We start from the raw sequence: 16,605 nt of genomic DNA, 5'->3' as shown, positions 1-16,605 counted from the left end.
GTGCGAGGGCGAGTAGTTGCTGCACTTCCACATTTGGGCAGTTTTCTCTGCCTCGCTCAAAATAGCGTGGCTGCTTTAGACACCGCTTGGGGTGTGCCTTGGCCGTGGTCTGCACTGATAAAACCATGGCCACCCAGATACTGTGATGCCTTTTACTTGGGCTGGAGAGGAAGACATAAAGAGTATGGCCACAAAGATGCCACGTGCAGCTGCCAGTAACTGGGAGGTGAGATGGGCTTTGCCACTCTCAGCTTCTGTTTGAGGGTCTGTGATTAGTGGCAGATCTTGCCATGTGTTTGGGTAAGGGATCTGACAAACTCTCCAGGCAGATGTTCTGCTGGTGGCCTGAAAAGCCAGTTGTGGAGTGTGGGGTACCGGGAGGACAGCTATCTAGTTGTGGGGAGTTAATTGTCAGTATGGATCTATACTGATTTTGAGAGCTTTTTCAAGCAGGCTGCCCTGGCAGCTTTTCTTTCAGACCCCATCAGTCCCTTGGCTTTGTTTCCAGCTGTTTTTGTTTCATGTCTCTGATGGGATCCTTTTGCAAAGCAGTTGGTGGATCAGCATGATTTGGTGATCAACCCCCTCCACACCAGCAATGATCTAGTGTTCAGTCGCCTTCTCCTATGGGAGTGCAGCCTGAAAGGCCGTTCACTTTGTGTGTGTGTCCACGTGTGTGTTGAGTGTTGCCGGCTGGATCAAAGCATGGTTACTCTTGGATAATCTTTCAGTGCTAAACCTGTGCCAGGTGCAAGCGTTTCTTGGATTAGCTGCTGGAGGTTTGTGCCTGCCCTGGGAGCAGATGCTGCGGAGGCGAGCCAGCTTCACGTGTGTGATTACCATTGCGTGTGGCTTTTGAGCTGCACTTAGGCAGATTCCTCAAAGCAGAGCATCACTCTGCAAGGTCCAGTGTCTGAACTTGCCCCTGGACCTCTGTGGTAAGATGAAAATCGGAGACAATTTGCTCTGATAGCGCGCATTTGGATTGTGTTTGCCCCATCACCAGTAAGCTGCAGTGTTTGTTCATTCGGCAGTATTTTTGTTGTGAAGATAGTTCCTACTCCAGCTGTGGGCTTGACTATAAAAGCTTCCCAGGCTTGTTTCCGTAGAATTAAATCTTGTCTGCAGTTAGTGAAGTGGCATTTTGTAAGTCATTTCAGTGGTGATAGCCACTTGAGCCTGACTAGGACACTTGCTAGTGACTCTCTAAGAGTTTCCCACTTATAAAATGGGAAGACTTTCAGTTATCAAATGCATGTTATTCCACAGTGGTTCAGAGAAGTGCCTGCTCTGCAGCTCATTCATTAATGGGAAAGGGAGGGCAATAAAAATAAACTTGCCTTGTGTGGCCGCTGAAGACTTGCTGAGCTTTAAAAGGAATTTTTGGGGTGGGAAGATGTGATGTACGTACTTGCCAGCTGTCTCCCTGCCTTCAAATGCTTTGTCCATTTAATGCCTTCCCGTAGAAGCAGTGGGCTGTTCCTGTGACGTGCAACGCTGGCCACTCCATTAAACGTTGTCTTAATGGCTTGTGTTTTGCACAGTTGTATGAAATGCCCATTAATGGAGACAGCTTAATGCCATCACCCTGAAGTAATGAATTGGTATGGATTGCCATTACCATTATAGCGCAGTTAAAAGCTGTGTTTGTTTCCAATTTACATTTCCCAGCTCTGCAAGCAGATGGGTTTTCAGGCCACGCAGTTGGGAGGAACCTGGCGATTCAGCTGCAACCTCCTTATTACAGTGTTTGTAGAACAGCAGTTCTAGGGGGGTGTTTTGTTAACTCAAATTGCTTAAATGATGCATTTCATTAAAATCGTTGTGCTACTGCAGAGTGTATTCAGGGATCACTGTTAATCCAGTGTATTCTGTAAAGCTGGAAATGTCTGTGTATTACGTCTTCATCTCACTGCTCTTGGTAAAAATTGCTACCCCTTGGCTCTCATTCAATTTTTCTGTTGTTAAAATACTTGTACCCCTATAAATTCATATGAAGTTATACAAAAAGATACTCAGAAGCCATGGGAGAGTGTAGAGTAGTTAAATTTTGCAGTCCTAAATGTGTTCTTCTTCCAATGAAAGTGCAAAGTATCGCTTACTTTTCCAAAAGGCTTCGTTGTCGTGAGTATTTGCTTGTCTGGCTTCCTGAATGGTGCCAGTGTAGCTGGTCCCCTTGCCATTAGTAATGCTGAAACATGGTGAGCTCTGTATGAGCAGCTGAATCACAGTGGATCGCTTTAGACAAGTAATTTTTGTTCTTTTTCCATTTCATAGGCTGTCTCATCGATCTCCTCTTGATCCTGTCAAGTCAGGAGCACTCAGCCCACTTTCTGGGCTTTGAGTCCATACCAACAGATCTGTAGGTCACTGCTTTAGAGGGTGGTGCTGTCTTGCACCACCTATAGATTTTTGCTTAGCATGTCAATGTCTGGGCTTTTTAGTCCTTGTGGCTCTTGCCAAGTGGAGGACTGATATTTTTTTCCCCATAACTTGCTTTTTGCCCATAACATTTCTTTTGCTTTCTCTCTTCTGCTTAGGTTGCTTTGAATGTTGCATTAAGTGCCTAGGAGGAGTGCCATATGCTTCGCTCGTGGCAACCATTCTCTGCTTTTCGGGGGTAGCGTTGTTTTGTGGCTGTGGCCACGTGGCGCTCACGGGAACCGTGTCTATCCTCGAGCAGCACTTCTCCACGACTGCCAGCGACCATGCTTTGCTGAGTGAAGTGTAAGTATGCCTTCCATTTCCATTATTCCTTGTAACACCCTCATGCTAAATGAGTAGAGGTGGATTCAAACCTCAGTCTCCATTCCTGAGTATTAGATTGCTTGTTTGTCCAACAGCGCTCAGTGGGATTTTGATGTTCACACACAATCAGAGCATGTATCCTGCTTAACCTGTTTATATTTGGACCAATACTATTTAATATCTTCATTGGTGCCATAGACAGTGCGACTGAGTGCATCCTCAGCAGGTTTGCAGATGACACCAAGCTGAGTTAGTTCACTTGAGGGAAGGGATGGCATCCAGAGGGACTTTGACAGCCTTGAGAAGTGGGCCGTGTGTGAATCTCGTGAGGTTCAACAAGTCCAAGTGCAAGGTCCTGCATCTAGGTCAGGGCAATGCCCAGAATCAATGCAGCCTGGGACATGAATTGATTGAGAGCAGCCCTGCAGAGAACTGGGGGATACTGGTAGGTGAAAGGTTGGACATGACCCAGCAACGTTCATCTGCAGTCCAGAAGGCAAACCAAATCTTGGGCTGCATCAAAAGGAACGTGGCCAGTGGGCTGATGGAGGTGATTCTGCACCTCTACTCAGCTCTGATGAGACCTCACCTGGAGTCCTGCATCCAGCTCTGGAGCCCTCTGCACAGGAAAGACATGGACCTGTTGGAGAGGGTCCAGAAGAGGCCACAAAAATGATCAGAGGGGTGGAACACCTCTGCTGTGAGGACAGGCTGAGAGAGCTGGGGTTGTTCGGTGTGGAGAAGGCTCCTGGGAAACCTTGTTGCAGCCTTTCCATATATAACATGGGCTTATAAGAAAGATCTAAAAATGCTTTTCACCAGGGCTTGTAGTGACTGAACAAGGGGTATTGATTTTAATCTGAAAGAGAGTAGATTCAGTGTTTGTTGGTGACACCAAGTTTGAAGGGATGACAGGAATAACAGGGAAGTCTTGTTTTGTCCATTCATCCTTAGAAGAAGGCAGACTGGTATGGTATAGATGGGGAAAAAAAAGAGAGATAAAAGACTGGAAATAGCTTAAATGTCTCTGCAATCGTAGCCTTTGGAAATAACCACTGGTTAAATATTTGGGGCTTTTGTGTTCCAAAGGTTTCTGTATGGCACCAGAGGAGAGCGTGGAGGCCAGCACCAGGGCTCTTGCCCAGCCCCACCAGCACCAGCCTCTCGTTCCCCTGGTCGCTGAGGGATGGATGGGTCCCAGGTGATCTGAACACACTGGTCCTTGGCAGCCCCTCCAGCTGGACCACCAGGCTGTGGAAAGGCTTTTATTCGGCAGCACAGGAATTTTGCTTGAGTCTCGGTTCAGGATGATGATGTCCTGGTGCCAGGATGCCGACTGGCTCTGGGTTCGGCCTCCTGCCTGCTGCTTACCACAGGGCAGCACTGGCTGCAGGCTGGAGACCTCCCCTGTGCATCACAGAATCACAGAATGTCCTGAGTTGGAAGGGACCCACAAGTATCACGGAGTCCAACTCCTGTCCCTGCATATGACAACTCCACAGTTCACACCATGTGTCTGAGGGTGTTGTCCAGTCTCTTCTTGAACACTGTTGGGCTTGGGGCCGTGACACCTCCCTGGGGAGCCTGTTCCAGTGCTCCACCACCCCCTGGGGGAAGAACCTTTTCCTAATGTCAAACCTAAGCCTCCCCTGGCACATCTTCCTGACGTTCCCTCAGGTTCTGTCATTGGTCACTAAAGAGAAGAGATCAGCACCTGCCCCTCCTCCTCCCCTTGTGAGGAAGATGTAGACTGTGCTGAGGTCTCCTGTTAGTGTCCCCGCTCTGTACAGGGGGGTGGCACGAGTAAGGGCAGCTAAAACCTGTGAGAAGCCACCCAAGAGCTGTGGGCAGGGGTCCCTGTGTGGGCCACGTGTCCATGAAGAGGGGGCCCATGTGGCACATTGCCAGTGGGCCAGGTTCCATGCGCTCAGCTTGAGATTTCCACAATTGGCCTCTTCCCATCCCCTGAGAGCTCTGTCGCTGGTCCCACAGCACCATTTTAGGGCTGCTTCTCCTTCGCAGGACCCCCTGTGCCCAGGTCTGCCACATGGCTCTGGGGCTGCACCGTACTGGGGTCCTGTCCCGCCTCCCAGCAGCTCCCAGCCCCATGGTTTGGCTGGGTGCCATGTCCCCAGCTCCAGGGCATGAGCCATGGGGACCCTGCATTTAGACACAAGATTTAGCAAATAACTAAGCTGCTATTCCATCCGACCAACTAACAAAATGGCCTTGTGCTTGTATCATTCTTATTTTGAGCAAAATAAAAGAAATTGCAAAAGTAACTATGGTAGGCAGCAAGTTTTAATTTCTGGAGAATTGTTGGCAATGTTTCTTATCAAGTCAGTCTAGCAGCTGGGGAAATGTGTCATTCCTACCAAAGCAGCTGAGGTCCTGGGCTTTATGGAGGTAAAACAAGGCAAGGGAGAAAAGATGCTAGAAAGGAACAAATAATTTAAGGCCAGAGAGACATACATGAAAAATATACTAGTAGGGCACCCTTTGTGAAATGGATTTTTAACCAGGTTTCATATTTCGGGTAACATGCATCAAGTTCCTCCTAGACTATTAATGATGGTGGTATGAATTCTTCTCTCGCAAATGTTGGCTTAATTTTTTCATGCTTTACAGCACAGGTGCAACAGATTTATCCTGTTATTTTTAATCAGTTTGTAAAATAAACATAACACTTCCCACGTGTAATTTTAAATGGGCGATATCCTATTTTGATACAAGAGGTGTGGTATCTATCTGGATAACATTTAACTATATAAATGGTAGTAACCACTTCTCTAAAGAAATTAATCTATAATATTCAGATGCTCCTTGGAGATGTACATGTATACTCACAGCTACTTAGTGGAGAGTGGTAAGAATTGAAAAAGCATTTGAGGAAAAAATTATTTATCCTTAGCAAACTGGCAGTATAAAATTAACCTCTACTGTTCTGTGAATAGCTTCATCTCTAATAACCATCCCAACAATGAAATGACGTTTAAGAAGCTGTAAGTTCTTGTGCTAATAACAGTAGGAGTTTGGAGACCACAGAAATGTCGTATGAAAGATATATCATTCTCGTCCTCCAAAACGATCAGATTCAGATATTGAATCTGATTGATAATATTTAGAAATAATTCGTTCCATTTACCTATTCTAGACAGAGTAAAAATTCAATAAGTGTCATTGCAGATGGTAGATTTCTAAGGAATTGAGAACCTTCTCAAATCATATCTGAGGGAAATGCTTATGCCATGTGATCTACAATCTTCTTCCTCTGGATGGTTCCAGAGTTCCTGAAATAGAAGCATTTCCTAAATATTTTTTCAGTTTTTGAAAATTTAATTACATTTTGGGGAGCTCAGCACTTCTGTGACTTAAGGCACTGAAACTACTTGCTCACTTGAAAGTACCCTCCTAGACTGTGGAGCGAACTGTTCCTCCTCAGGAGAATTTACTGCATTTGCTGAGTTTTGTATCAGAGAAGTATCACTGAATTTTTGCAAACATACGTTAGCTAGATTTTATGGGTAAAAACAGTGAATATCAGGGACTGCTTCCTTTCCCAAAGCCAAAGGAATCACCACAGAGCCTGGCAGTTCAGCCAGTAGTTCAGCTTCCCTGAGTTAGTTTTCGGCATCAATAACAGGAAAAAAAGTCTCCATAGTGGAGGCATGAAATTGGGGCTTTGAGATGGTGACTAATACCAGTCAGTGTAAGAACTGCCACACAGGGGATGCTCAAGCAGATTCAAGACTAATGCATGTCAGTATTGCTTACCTGTAGAAGTGGGATAGTAATTCCAGGGCTCTCCTGCAGCCCGCATCCTAAAAATGCATTAAGGAGCCTTGAACTGTATTTCTACGAGGGGAGTTATCTCATACTGTTTATGATTTGGGAGGACTGACTGTTTTCACAGGACTGAAATCTAATTGTATCTTTTTTTTTCTTTTCCATTTTAGAATACAGCTAATGCAGTATGTAATTTATGGCATTGCATCATTTTTCTTCTTATATGGGATAATCCTTTTGGCAGAAGGTTTTTATACAACAAGTGCTGTGAAGGAGCTGCATGGAGAGTTCAAAACAACAGCCTGTGGCCGCTGCATCAGTGGAATGGTGAGTAGCATTAGAAATGGGAACAGTCATCTTTGCTTGCTGAAATACATTGGGCTCAGTTTGACTCCTGTGGTTTCGAACCGCAATATATTGCTGCCTTATTTGTTTAACTCCCTATAGGTGGTCAGAGTCAATCCCTGTTGCTAGTCATCCTTTGAACTTCGAGGATGCTTGGTCGGATCCAAATTCTGCAGATGGACTGTCAGGGTGTTACTGTAGCCTCTAAAGCTGAACCCACTGGTCTAAACTAAGTTGTTGGAGACTGCTAGTTTTAAAACACTCAATGTGAGACAAAATGACAGATGTGCTTTTAAGCGTGCAGGACACTAGTGATGCTTAAAGGCAGACTGTAAAATGGCTGCATTTTGTAGAGCTGTTTAAATAACAAACTGTAATGCCTTTGACTTCATAGTCAATTCTGCTTGGGATGTCTGCATTCTTCAGTAATGAATGACGCTTTGCAACATCTTTGCACTTGAATCAAGCATTGCTGTCTTGCTTTTGCAGATGGCAGAAAGCATACAGATAAAATAGTGAGTCTTATTTGCAAAGCTGAAGCACTTCAAGCCTTCAAGTTACAAGCCATCTTCCCTTCCCTATACTTCTGTATGAGAACAAAATTTTTTAAAAAGTTTAACTAAAAATAAAACTTCAGATTCTCACCCACGTTGTCCCTTAGGGCGCACTCCGCAAGAACAGAAACATAACTGTGTTTATGAGAAAGGATTTCAAAGCTATTTCTGAAAATCTGAATTCAAAGCTTGTAGTTATGGAGGAAGCTAAAGCAGTGTAACAGATCGCCCACAGGAAAGTGTGGGTGAAAAGAGAAGAGGCTTTTGATGTGATTGTTGCATTTTAATATACAATCTATATCCTGTACTTTAAAAGTATGTACTTTCAGCTGGTTAAATACAAAGGAGATGCATGTTTGTTTTCAAAAGCTTTAACGATTTTCCACTGTACTGTTGGATACTTAGTGAATTTTTCAAGAGCTAATACAAATAAAACATCCTATCATTTCCCAGTTAAGCAGCTATTCACTCACTATTTCTCCAGGAAGTGTGATCTTCACTAGGGAGAAAGATCTAAAGCAGTGTTTTCCAACGATCCAAAAGACAAAGACACTAGAAACATACACATATGTGCATCTCATTAGTGCACACAATTGCCTGTGCAGTTGAGTAGTTGCAGGCACATGATTGTCAGCTGCTTAGATAAATACCAGTGTGACACATGGAAATGTGACAGAAAAATGTGTTTTTATGTTTGTCCACACAATGAAGGAGAGAATTTAGCAGCTGAGTAATGGCTTGGAGCTCTGGTAAGACACATGAGTGGTGAGTGGTGACAGTCATGGTATAAAAATTCCTGTATGCCGCTGTGTAGTGGTAGAGCTCCGTAAAACACCAGGGTTAGAACAAATTTTACAAGGAGATCTATCATTTTAACAGGCTAGTGCCTGCAGCTGGGTACGGACAACAAGCTATTAGACATACAGTCAATTTTTTGCCTCTTTGATCAAGGGTTGTCCTATACAGGGACAGGAGTTGGACTTGATGATCCTTGTGGGTCCCTTCCAACTCAGGACACTCTGTGATTGTACAGTAAGAGTTCCTCTGCTTCTTCCTCTGTTACATGACCAAGGTCCTGAAAGGCAGTCCCTTCCATCTTGTATAAGGTTATTGCACAACATAGACTTCCAACTTTCCTAAATTATTTTTGTTGGCTGTGGTAATGCAGAATAGCCATTTCCCACAGTTATCACAGTGAAGGTGAGTGTGTTATTTCCTGGGTATTTTAGGAGTTAAAGGCTTTGTGTGCTTCCAACGTGCAAGTATACAAACCCATATTTTACATATAGTGTATCTATAGAAATACTTTAAACTAGTCCACTCAGTCCTTACCAAACTCCAGAGAGAGAATTATTGCATAAAACATGCAAGTCTTTTATGCAATTCTTGCATAAAACATGCAAGTCTGGTGTATGGCACTATCTAATACAAAATCGGGTATTTCAATTCATCTGTGTATAAATTAAAGGCTAGCAGGGTTCTCCATGTGCCTTACTTTTGCAACCGCTTCCCCCTCCCTACAGGCACCACCTTCCTTGGCTGTACAATGTAACCAATTGCTCAGCCTTTGCTGTAACATTTGCAGCCTCCTTCAGTGCACCTGGACAAAAAGCCTTTGAGGATGCAAAGTTCCAGCACTGCAGCATTCCTTGAGTCCATCAGTTCTGGGTCAGGCTGTGACAACCTCCCCACTCAGAGCCCTGCCCATCCTCACAGGTGGCGAGTGAGATAGTTCAGCATCAGTGCTTTGCTGGAAATGAAGTCTTTCCAGTCCACCTGCACTTAAATAACAGTGAAAAGGCAGCACATAAGATAGAAGAGCATTTCCCCGCTCTTCAAGTAGGATCCAAATCCTAGTCTCACCATGAGGAGGGACCTAGGAAGTGATGCCAGTACTACCATTTCACCATAAAACTTAGAAGGAAAGGGAAAAGGCAAGAGGTCCAGTGGGAGGGGGAAGCTGGAGATTTCCAAAGCAATGAGTGCCATACCTGGTAATTTTACCAAAGAAAATCGCATGTAATCCTTTGTTTGTTTGTTTTTGGTTTTGTTTTTGTTTTTAAGAGTAAACCCAAATGAGCAAATTTCAATGGAAAATCCATGATTCTCTAAAGCAAGGGTGTCAAACCTGTTTTCACCGGGGGCCGCATCAGCCTCGCGGTTGCCTTCAAAGGGCCCGATGTAATTTTAGGACTGTGTAAACGTAACTACTCCTACATTTATACAGTCCTAAAATTACATCGGGCCCTTTGAAGGCAACGACAAGGCTGATGCGGCCCCCGGTGAAAACGAGTTGGACACCCCAATCTAAAGTGAAGTAACTAATTTTCTTCTTGGCGATGTGTACTAGATCAATTGAATCTTTCTGATCTGCTGCAACAGTCGTGCTATGTTTGCAAATATAGATATTCTCCAATGTTACATTCAAAATTGATTTCAATAAGTCTGGCAGTATGGGAGAGCTCTGTGAACATCGATTTACTCTATTGTTTTGATTAGCAAGCTGTAAAGAAATGCTAGTATGTTACAGTTAATTAAAAAAACTCCTTAAATTGATTTTTGTTGGAGTTTTATTGGCTTTAGCCTGCAACCAGCATCCTTGCTTAGCTGAGAATCTGAAGAAATTAATGGACTGCTCTTTCAGGAGGGCAAGCTGCTTACTCAAGCAGGCTGATGAAAAAGGAAATGTCTGAATTACTTTACTACCACAGTATTTCTAAGCAATGAGAACACTGGTTTTATTTGCGCTTCGAAATAAAATGTTGTCATTCTTGATTTCTGAAAGTATGGTTAAAGGTGATTTTGGAGCCTTTTTAAGGAAAATTCAAGTACTTTTTTCAAAGAATAAACGTGAAGTGCTTGTGTTTTCTCTGCCCAGTTTGTTTTCCTCACCTATGTGCTTGGAGTGGCCTGGCTTGGGGTCTTTGGCTTCTCTGCTGTGCCTGTCTTTATGTTCTATAACATATGGTCAACTTGCGAAGTCATCAAATCTCTTCAGACAAATGTGACGGTTCCAGGGGACCAGATCTGCGTGGATATCAGGCAATACGGTACTCATTTTAATCCTGATTAAATGCCTTATCCTTTCTCCTTGGACTGTCTTCAGTAGTTTTGTCTCAACCTTAGCAAATGAACCGAATGCAAAAGCACCTCGTATCTCTGAATATGCTATTACTTTTCTAATTAATTCAGATAACACTGATCTCTTTCCAGATGCAATCAATTTAACTGAACTGGCAAGTCATTTATCTAAAATGATTTCGTAGCAGTTTCCAATACTATAATATTAGGTTTAAAAATAGATCAGCCTCAAAATAAACTCCTTAGAAATAGTACAGAGAACTAGATAACCAGATTCTGGGGTTTGAACCCATATGCATGGATTTTTTTTTTCCTTTCAAGAAGCTGTTTTTGCATTTATATATGAAGTTAACACCTGAACTTTGCTCTAACAATTATTTTCAGTTAAAAGACCCCAAACCTGCAATCGAGAGTCTGTCTGAACTATTAGTGAATTAATACTGCTTTCTGATGACACACAGAAAGCTGAGGGGGGTGCAGGTAGCAGAGGAGGGGGACAATACCTTCAACTAGGGTCAGACTTTTCAAGTAGTTCATTCCTTAAGGTGAGTTTTCCCTGAATCTTTTCAGCTTCCCTTATGCAGAAGAGCTTTTGTCACCGTTACTTTTGGCTTCATTTCAGGTAGTATTTTCTAGAAATGTTTCTCTCTTTGGACTGGATCATTCAAAGCTGAGAAAATAGATTCGGAGTTGAAAAAACTTGGTTGTGCTTCCGTATCAGGCTGTAAGTCCAGCAGGAGAAGATAAGCTATATTCATTTTTAAAAGCAAGAAGTCCCAAATCAGTTAAACATTTGCATTCTATTTTAGCGGCTGACAGCAAGAGGCTGGGAAGATGTTTCCTTCAGCAGCAAAGCCTGAGAGTACAGGGAGCAAATGTGCTCCTCCACCTTTCTGCTTCTCCTGACTGTTTTGCAGCTGTATGGGCACCATGTGGGGCTGCGTTGTTTCCTGAGCAGTAAAAGCATTTGGGTTCCAATGTCTGATGGGACAGAGCAGCTCCTTAACAGGCGACTTGTGTCCCTGAACTGTCCTCGCGATTTTGGGTGGAAGCAGTAGCTAAAAGGCTTCAAGTGAATATTGCAGTTGCAGAGAAGCAGCTGGCTTTAAAGTAAATCCTGTGAAATCTTTTTGAAAGCCGCACCATCCTGAGATAATTTCAATGGTTTGCCCTTACAGAGCTGCTAATTCCAACCATCTGACATGCAAGTTATATGGGGGAAACAAACTGGTTTTCTCCTGTTTCAGATGGCTTTTGCTTAAGCTTTACATCTGTTATGGACCCAAAATTTAGGTTATTTTAAACCTTCTAGATCCTGTCAACTTTTCAGATTTTCAGTCGTGTAACAAAAGTAATTGGGAGTACGTGAGGTATGGCAGACTGAATTTCCTTGTAGCAGTGCTCTCCTGGTGCTTTTTTACCTACTGGGACCAAACCAGGGAAAAAAAAAGAAAGTAATTCTTCCCTCTAGCTCCATATTCACACTTTTCTACAGTAATGACTTGTTCAAGTAGAATTTAATCCAATAAGTACTATCCTGAAAGGTGCCAAGTACCTCTGAGATGGAGATTATCCCTTCCAGTGCTGAGTGGGAGAGTAGGCAGCGTGTGACTGGACCTGAAGTGCAAAAACCCAACCAACCATTTGGCTGCCATATGGGAAAACCACATCTGAGAACACGTCTTGGCAGGAAGCCTCGGAATAGGGAGAAAGCACAATTTGAGCGAGTTGTTTTAATTCCTCCCGCCAACTCAAAACCTCTCCTGGTCAACGTACCGGTGCCCAGAATGGGAACACAACTGGCCAGTGGGTGGAAAAGATGAGAGAGGAACAGAAAGCGTGTGTTCATCGCTGAAATTAGTGGTTTCTTTTGCTGTGGTATTTCAGGTATTATCCCTTGGAATGCTGTACCTGGCAAAGCCTGTGGCCCGATTCTAGAGAACATCTGCAACACGAATGAGGTACAGAAACATAACCTGTGCGCAGCTTTTGCATCCAAGACACTTGGGCATGGTGTAATAAATAACTTGGTGAAAGTTTTTGGAGAAAACCAATACTAATAGTATAAAGAGATTGATTTTTAACACAACACTGAAATTATTCTGTGTTAGGTCAACCAGAAAATGAAAATTATTTCAGAACATTTTTATTTTCTGAAGTTTTGCATACCTTGCTATGAAGATGGTTTTATTATCCTTATTTTCTAGAACAGTTGAAATGCATTTTATACTGTCCTCAATTACCTCAATGTTTTTAACATGTCTTTTTCTCTAGTTCTACATGTCTTATCACCTGTTCATTGTGGCTTGTGCTGGAGCTGGTGCCACTGTCATAGCCCTGGTGGGTAGCATTTTTTATTGTTTTATTGTGTAACATGTTCCTTTCAGACTTAAGATGCTTTATTATTAAATTTTGTGTGTACCTTAAAAATAGTGATACTAGATATTAAGGAAGGTGAGCTGTAATTGCTGTCATTTTCTGCTATGATTTGGTTATTACAGGTCAGCAGGTCCTGAACTTTTAAGAAGTCATCTTAACCCACCTCCTCCATCCTTAGATTAAAATTCTTTGCATGTCCTTTGAAAATCGTGTTTCTACCCACTATTTCTGTTTTTATGTTCGCTCTTTCTCTTCATTTTTGTAGTTTATTTGATCAGTCGCTTGTAACCCCTTGGGTTTTTTGTCTGGACCTGGGCAGTTTGATTAGTCCAACTCTGCGATACCAGTTACAGGTAGCAGTTGGAAAAGGGATGTTAACAGGATGACTTGCTTCGTCTGTCTTAACACTTCCTCTAGCTGCCAGCTTCTAACCTCTTGTCAGCCAAATCTGGGTGTAAATTCACTATTTGTTGATGAAATAGCCTCAGGTCTGCGTGTAGGTTATCCTCTCCGGATAAATCACAGGTTACTTGTCTTGCATCTTCACTCTGGAAGAAACTGAGAATAACGTCTGTTGTAGAAGTATCGACAGTTGCCCACGTGGGCTTGAGCCATCACCTCGTTGTATCTTACTCTCCTGTATTTTGTTCTCTTCCACCAGCTGATCTACATGATGGCTACTACATATAACTATGCTGTTTTGAAGTTTAAGAGTCGGGAAGATTGCTGCACTAAATTCTAAATTGTATAAGCCCAGTAAAGAAAGAGCTGCATTGCGTAGCTTGAAATACCACTGACACTCTAGGCTAAAAGTCTAGCTTTCTGAATTGTGTTACAGTACTTGTAAATAGCTCCAGTAAGCATCGGCTAGCTTATCAGATTAATAAAATGACTTCTTGTATATGAAACTATGATGTGGATGAGATCTGGCTATGTTTTCATGTCGAGAGGATTCAGTTACTGTAGGGGTGTTTATAAAGCATCCTTTTGGAGACGGGACATTTCCATTTCAAGTCTCCTTGTTTTTCTAACAGTCATCTCTAAAACAAATACTGGAACAATTCAGGGTCAGAACTATTAATTTATTCTTCATCCTGAACACCAAGTAAAACTTCCCTGAGCATACAAAATATATATGGTACAAAACAAAAAGAACAGTAAAGTATTGCCAGTCTCTTTTGGCAGAAATCAGAAGCCCAGGTATTTTGAATTAGTTGGCTTGTCTTTCCAGTGCATGGATGATAAAGTTGATGATTTTCTTTTACTTCATTTTCAAGTAATTGCCAAACCATGCTCTCTCTGGAAGGAAATACATCCTTGTTTTAGCTCTGCGTAAAACAATCACATTCTTTCATTTGGACCCTGAACTAGTAAGAAACAGCATATAAATAGCTTCTGTTCTTGTATGGCTTGCACTTTAGTAACTGATTTCTCAGTAGCCAGATCTCAAAACTGTAAGTATGACTGCACAGGAAGCAAAACCATGCATAGATCATAGAGACCTTTTTACACTGTTGGGATTTTTAAAAAAAAAGTGAATCAGTGTTTTCAGATGTAGATTTTTGCATGTAGTATGGTCAGAAGAAGTTGGGAAGAGATGAATGCACAAACTAGAAAAAATCCACACAATAATAATAATAATAGTAATAATAAAGAACCAGTTGCTATATATTATATAAAACTCTTCATCTGGGTTTGGGCAATGGAAGTTTAAAATGTAGTTATCTTAATATACAATTAAGACTTCTTAACCCAGAGATTGCATGCTTTTGCTTAGCTTTGGACTCATGTTTTGTTGTTTAATTTTTCAATATGTTAATGTAGCCTTGTTCGCGTAAATAAAACTGTTTACAGTTTCAGGCTTTTTCCAGGGGGAGGGTGGAATTCTCATCTGCTTGTTGGGGGAAAAGACTGACCAGGATCTGGGCTTGGATGGGCATAAACACCACCACCTTAGAAAGCAGTTCTTCTGAGCACCTCGTAGTTTGCAGATTACATACATCGCCACGTACAAAACTTTTTTGCTGCTACTCCCCATCTGCATTTTAACTGATCCGTACAACTCTGTAGCTCATTTTATTACTGTTACACTAACTTTCTCTAAATTGTGAATAACCAACTGAAATATTAGCATGCCCAGTTCTTAGAGATCTTTGAAAATAGCCTCCGTGCTTGTTTTAATAACAGAATGCTTATTAACGTAGAATAACTATTTTTTTTGGTCGTTATTTTAAAGAGCGTCTATTAATCTAACTAGCAGCTTGCTTTGCCTCTTGACATGCTCACTAGCCATCATGCTCACCCTTCTCTTCCAGATCCACTTCCTCATGATACTGTCTTCTAACTGGGCCTACTTAAAGGATGCAAGCAAAATGCAGGCCTACCAAGATATCAAAGCAAAAGAAGAGCAGGAGCTGCAGGATATCCAGTCTCGGTCAAAAGAGCAACTCAATTCTTACACATAAATGTTTGCCACAGTAATTCAGCAGAAGAATTCTGTAGCTCTGACAAATCAACAGATAGCTGCTCTGCAGTACAGATGTGTGTCTACCAAACAAAATTAGAGAGGAGTTGCAAAAGCTTCACATTCCAGCTCCTGGAACACATTCGTAGGGAAACCTTCCCATGGGTAATCTTCCATCCTTTCATAGAGAGAATGGAGGTTTTATTCCAGGCATTTTAAAAGGCAACACTTCACAATACGAGTGACCAAATTCTTCTTCTTCGAGACTTTTTGGTATCTAGGAATTGACGTATTCTACAGCATGATGTCCTGCACAACACAGTGGCAAGTGCTGCAAACCAGCAGGCAGCAAATCTCTGTACAGCCCTTAGGCACATTAGCATCTCAGTTTATAGACACCCAATGGAACTGCGGCCGGCCGGGGTTTCTGGCAGCTCGTGATCACATCGCAGTGCAGTTACAGAACCACAGAATCATAGCTGCGGTTTTCTAAGTGGCCACAGGGTTGTCTCTGCCCACCCGTTGCAGCAGCGCTCTGCTGTTGTGCCACACTTTTGTATGACGCTCCTGTGCTTATGTGAGCGTTGAGCAGGTGTCCCAAGTTTTAATCTTTTTTCTTAACTCTATAATGGAATGTAGATCCCTGGATCTGGATAATGATCCCCTTCTTTGAAAATAAATGTCAGCTTTGCCTTAATATTTATTTTCTATAAATGTCTTAGCATTTATATAGTGGCAGGAGACCATTATCCGACATTTTAAGCAAGTGAAAAGTGTTACCTTATTAAAATGACGCTGATCTGACTATTCCACATGAGCGGATGAGAAAAGTTTGCAGAGTTTTACACAAACAATAAAAATTACAGCCATAAAAAAGAATACAGGATGTCCACCTTTCTCTATCTTGGTGCTTAGCAAATTTATAGTCAGTGCTTATGTGTTTTCCTTTTTACAAATTAATTAGCACATTACGAAAACGTGGTGTTCAGAAAACAAAACAAAACAAACTGGTGCCATTTTAAAGTCATTATTTCCCATAGAAGTCTGCCTTCTAATCAATGTTTTTTTTCAGAAGCATTCAGTGATATCTTGAGTATTAGTGATGGTATCTTTGGTGTTTGTTCTATATGATATATATATATATAAATGTTGGGGGAAAAAAGCAAAATACATCAGTCATTTGAAAAAAATTAAATATTCAAGTCATACCTATGTTAAGCTGACGTGTGGTTTGATAGTTTTGACTGT

The 16,605-nt window shown here is 42.1% G+C and overlaps 1 protein-coding gene across 4 annotated transcripts in view; it reads left to right on the top strand.

The window, feature by feature from the left end:
- Positions 1-15,358, top strand: part of GPM6B (glycoprotein M6B) — a gene marked incomplete at both ends in the record, with an annotated part of 30,937 nt that extends 15,579 nt beyond the window's left edge. For 2 of the 4 annotated variants that reach the window (XM_080344732.1, XM_080344730.1), the window contains 6 exons: positions 2,541-2,727; positions 6,705-6,861; positions 10,312-10,483; positions 12,402-12,475; positions 12,789-12,854; positions 15,209-15,358. In XM_080344732.1, the coding sequence (XP_080200858.1) occupies positions 2,541-2,727; positions 6,705-6,861; positions 10,312-10,483; positions 12,402-12,475; positions 12,789-12,854; positions 15,209-15,358 (806 nt within the window). Of the gene's footprint in view, positions 1-2,540; positions 2,728-6,704; positions 6,862-10,311; positions 10,484-12,401; positions 12,476-12,788; positions 12,855-13,554; positions 13,636-15,208 lie in introns of those variants that run through there. The other 2 variants (XM_080344733.1, XM_080344731.1) reach the window with 1 other exon arrangement.
- Positions 15,359-16,605: the final 1,247 nt, after the last annotated feature.

The sequence above is a fragment of the Nesoenas mayeri genome (assembly GCF_963082525.1).
Source record: "Nesoenas mayeri genome assembly, chromosome: 1".
Lineage (NCBI taxonomy): Eukaryota > Metazoa > Chordata > Aves > Columbiformes > Columbidae > Nesoenas > Nesoenas mayeri.
The sequence above is the reverse complement of the archived record's forward strand: the minus strand, read 5'-3'. Positions and strand labels throughout refer to the sequence as shown.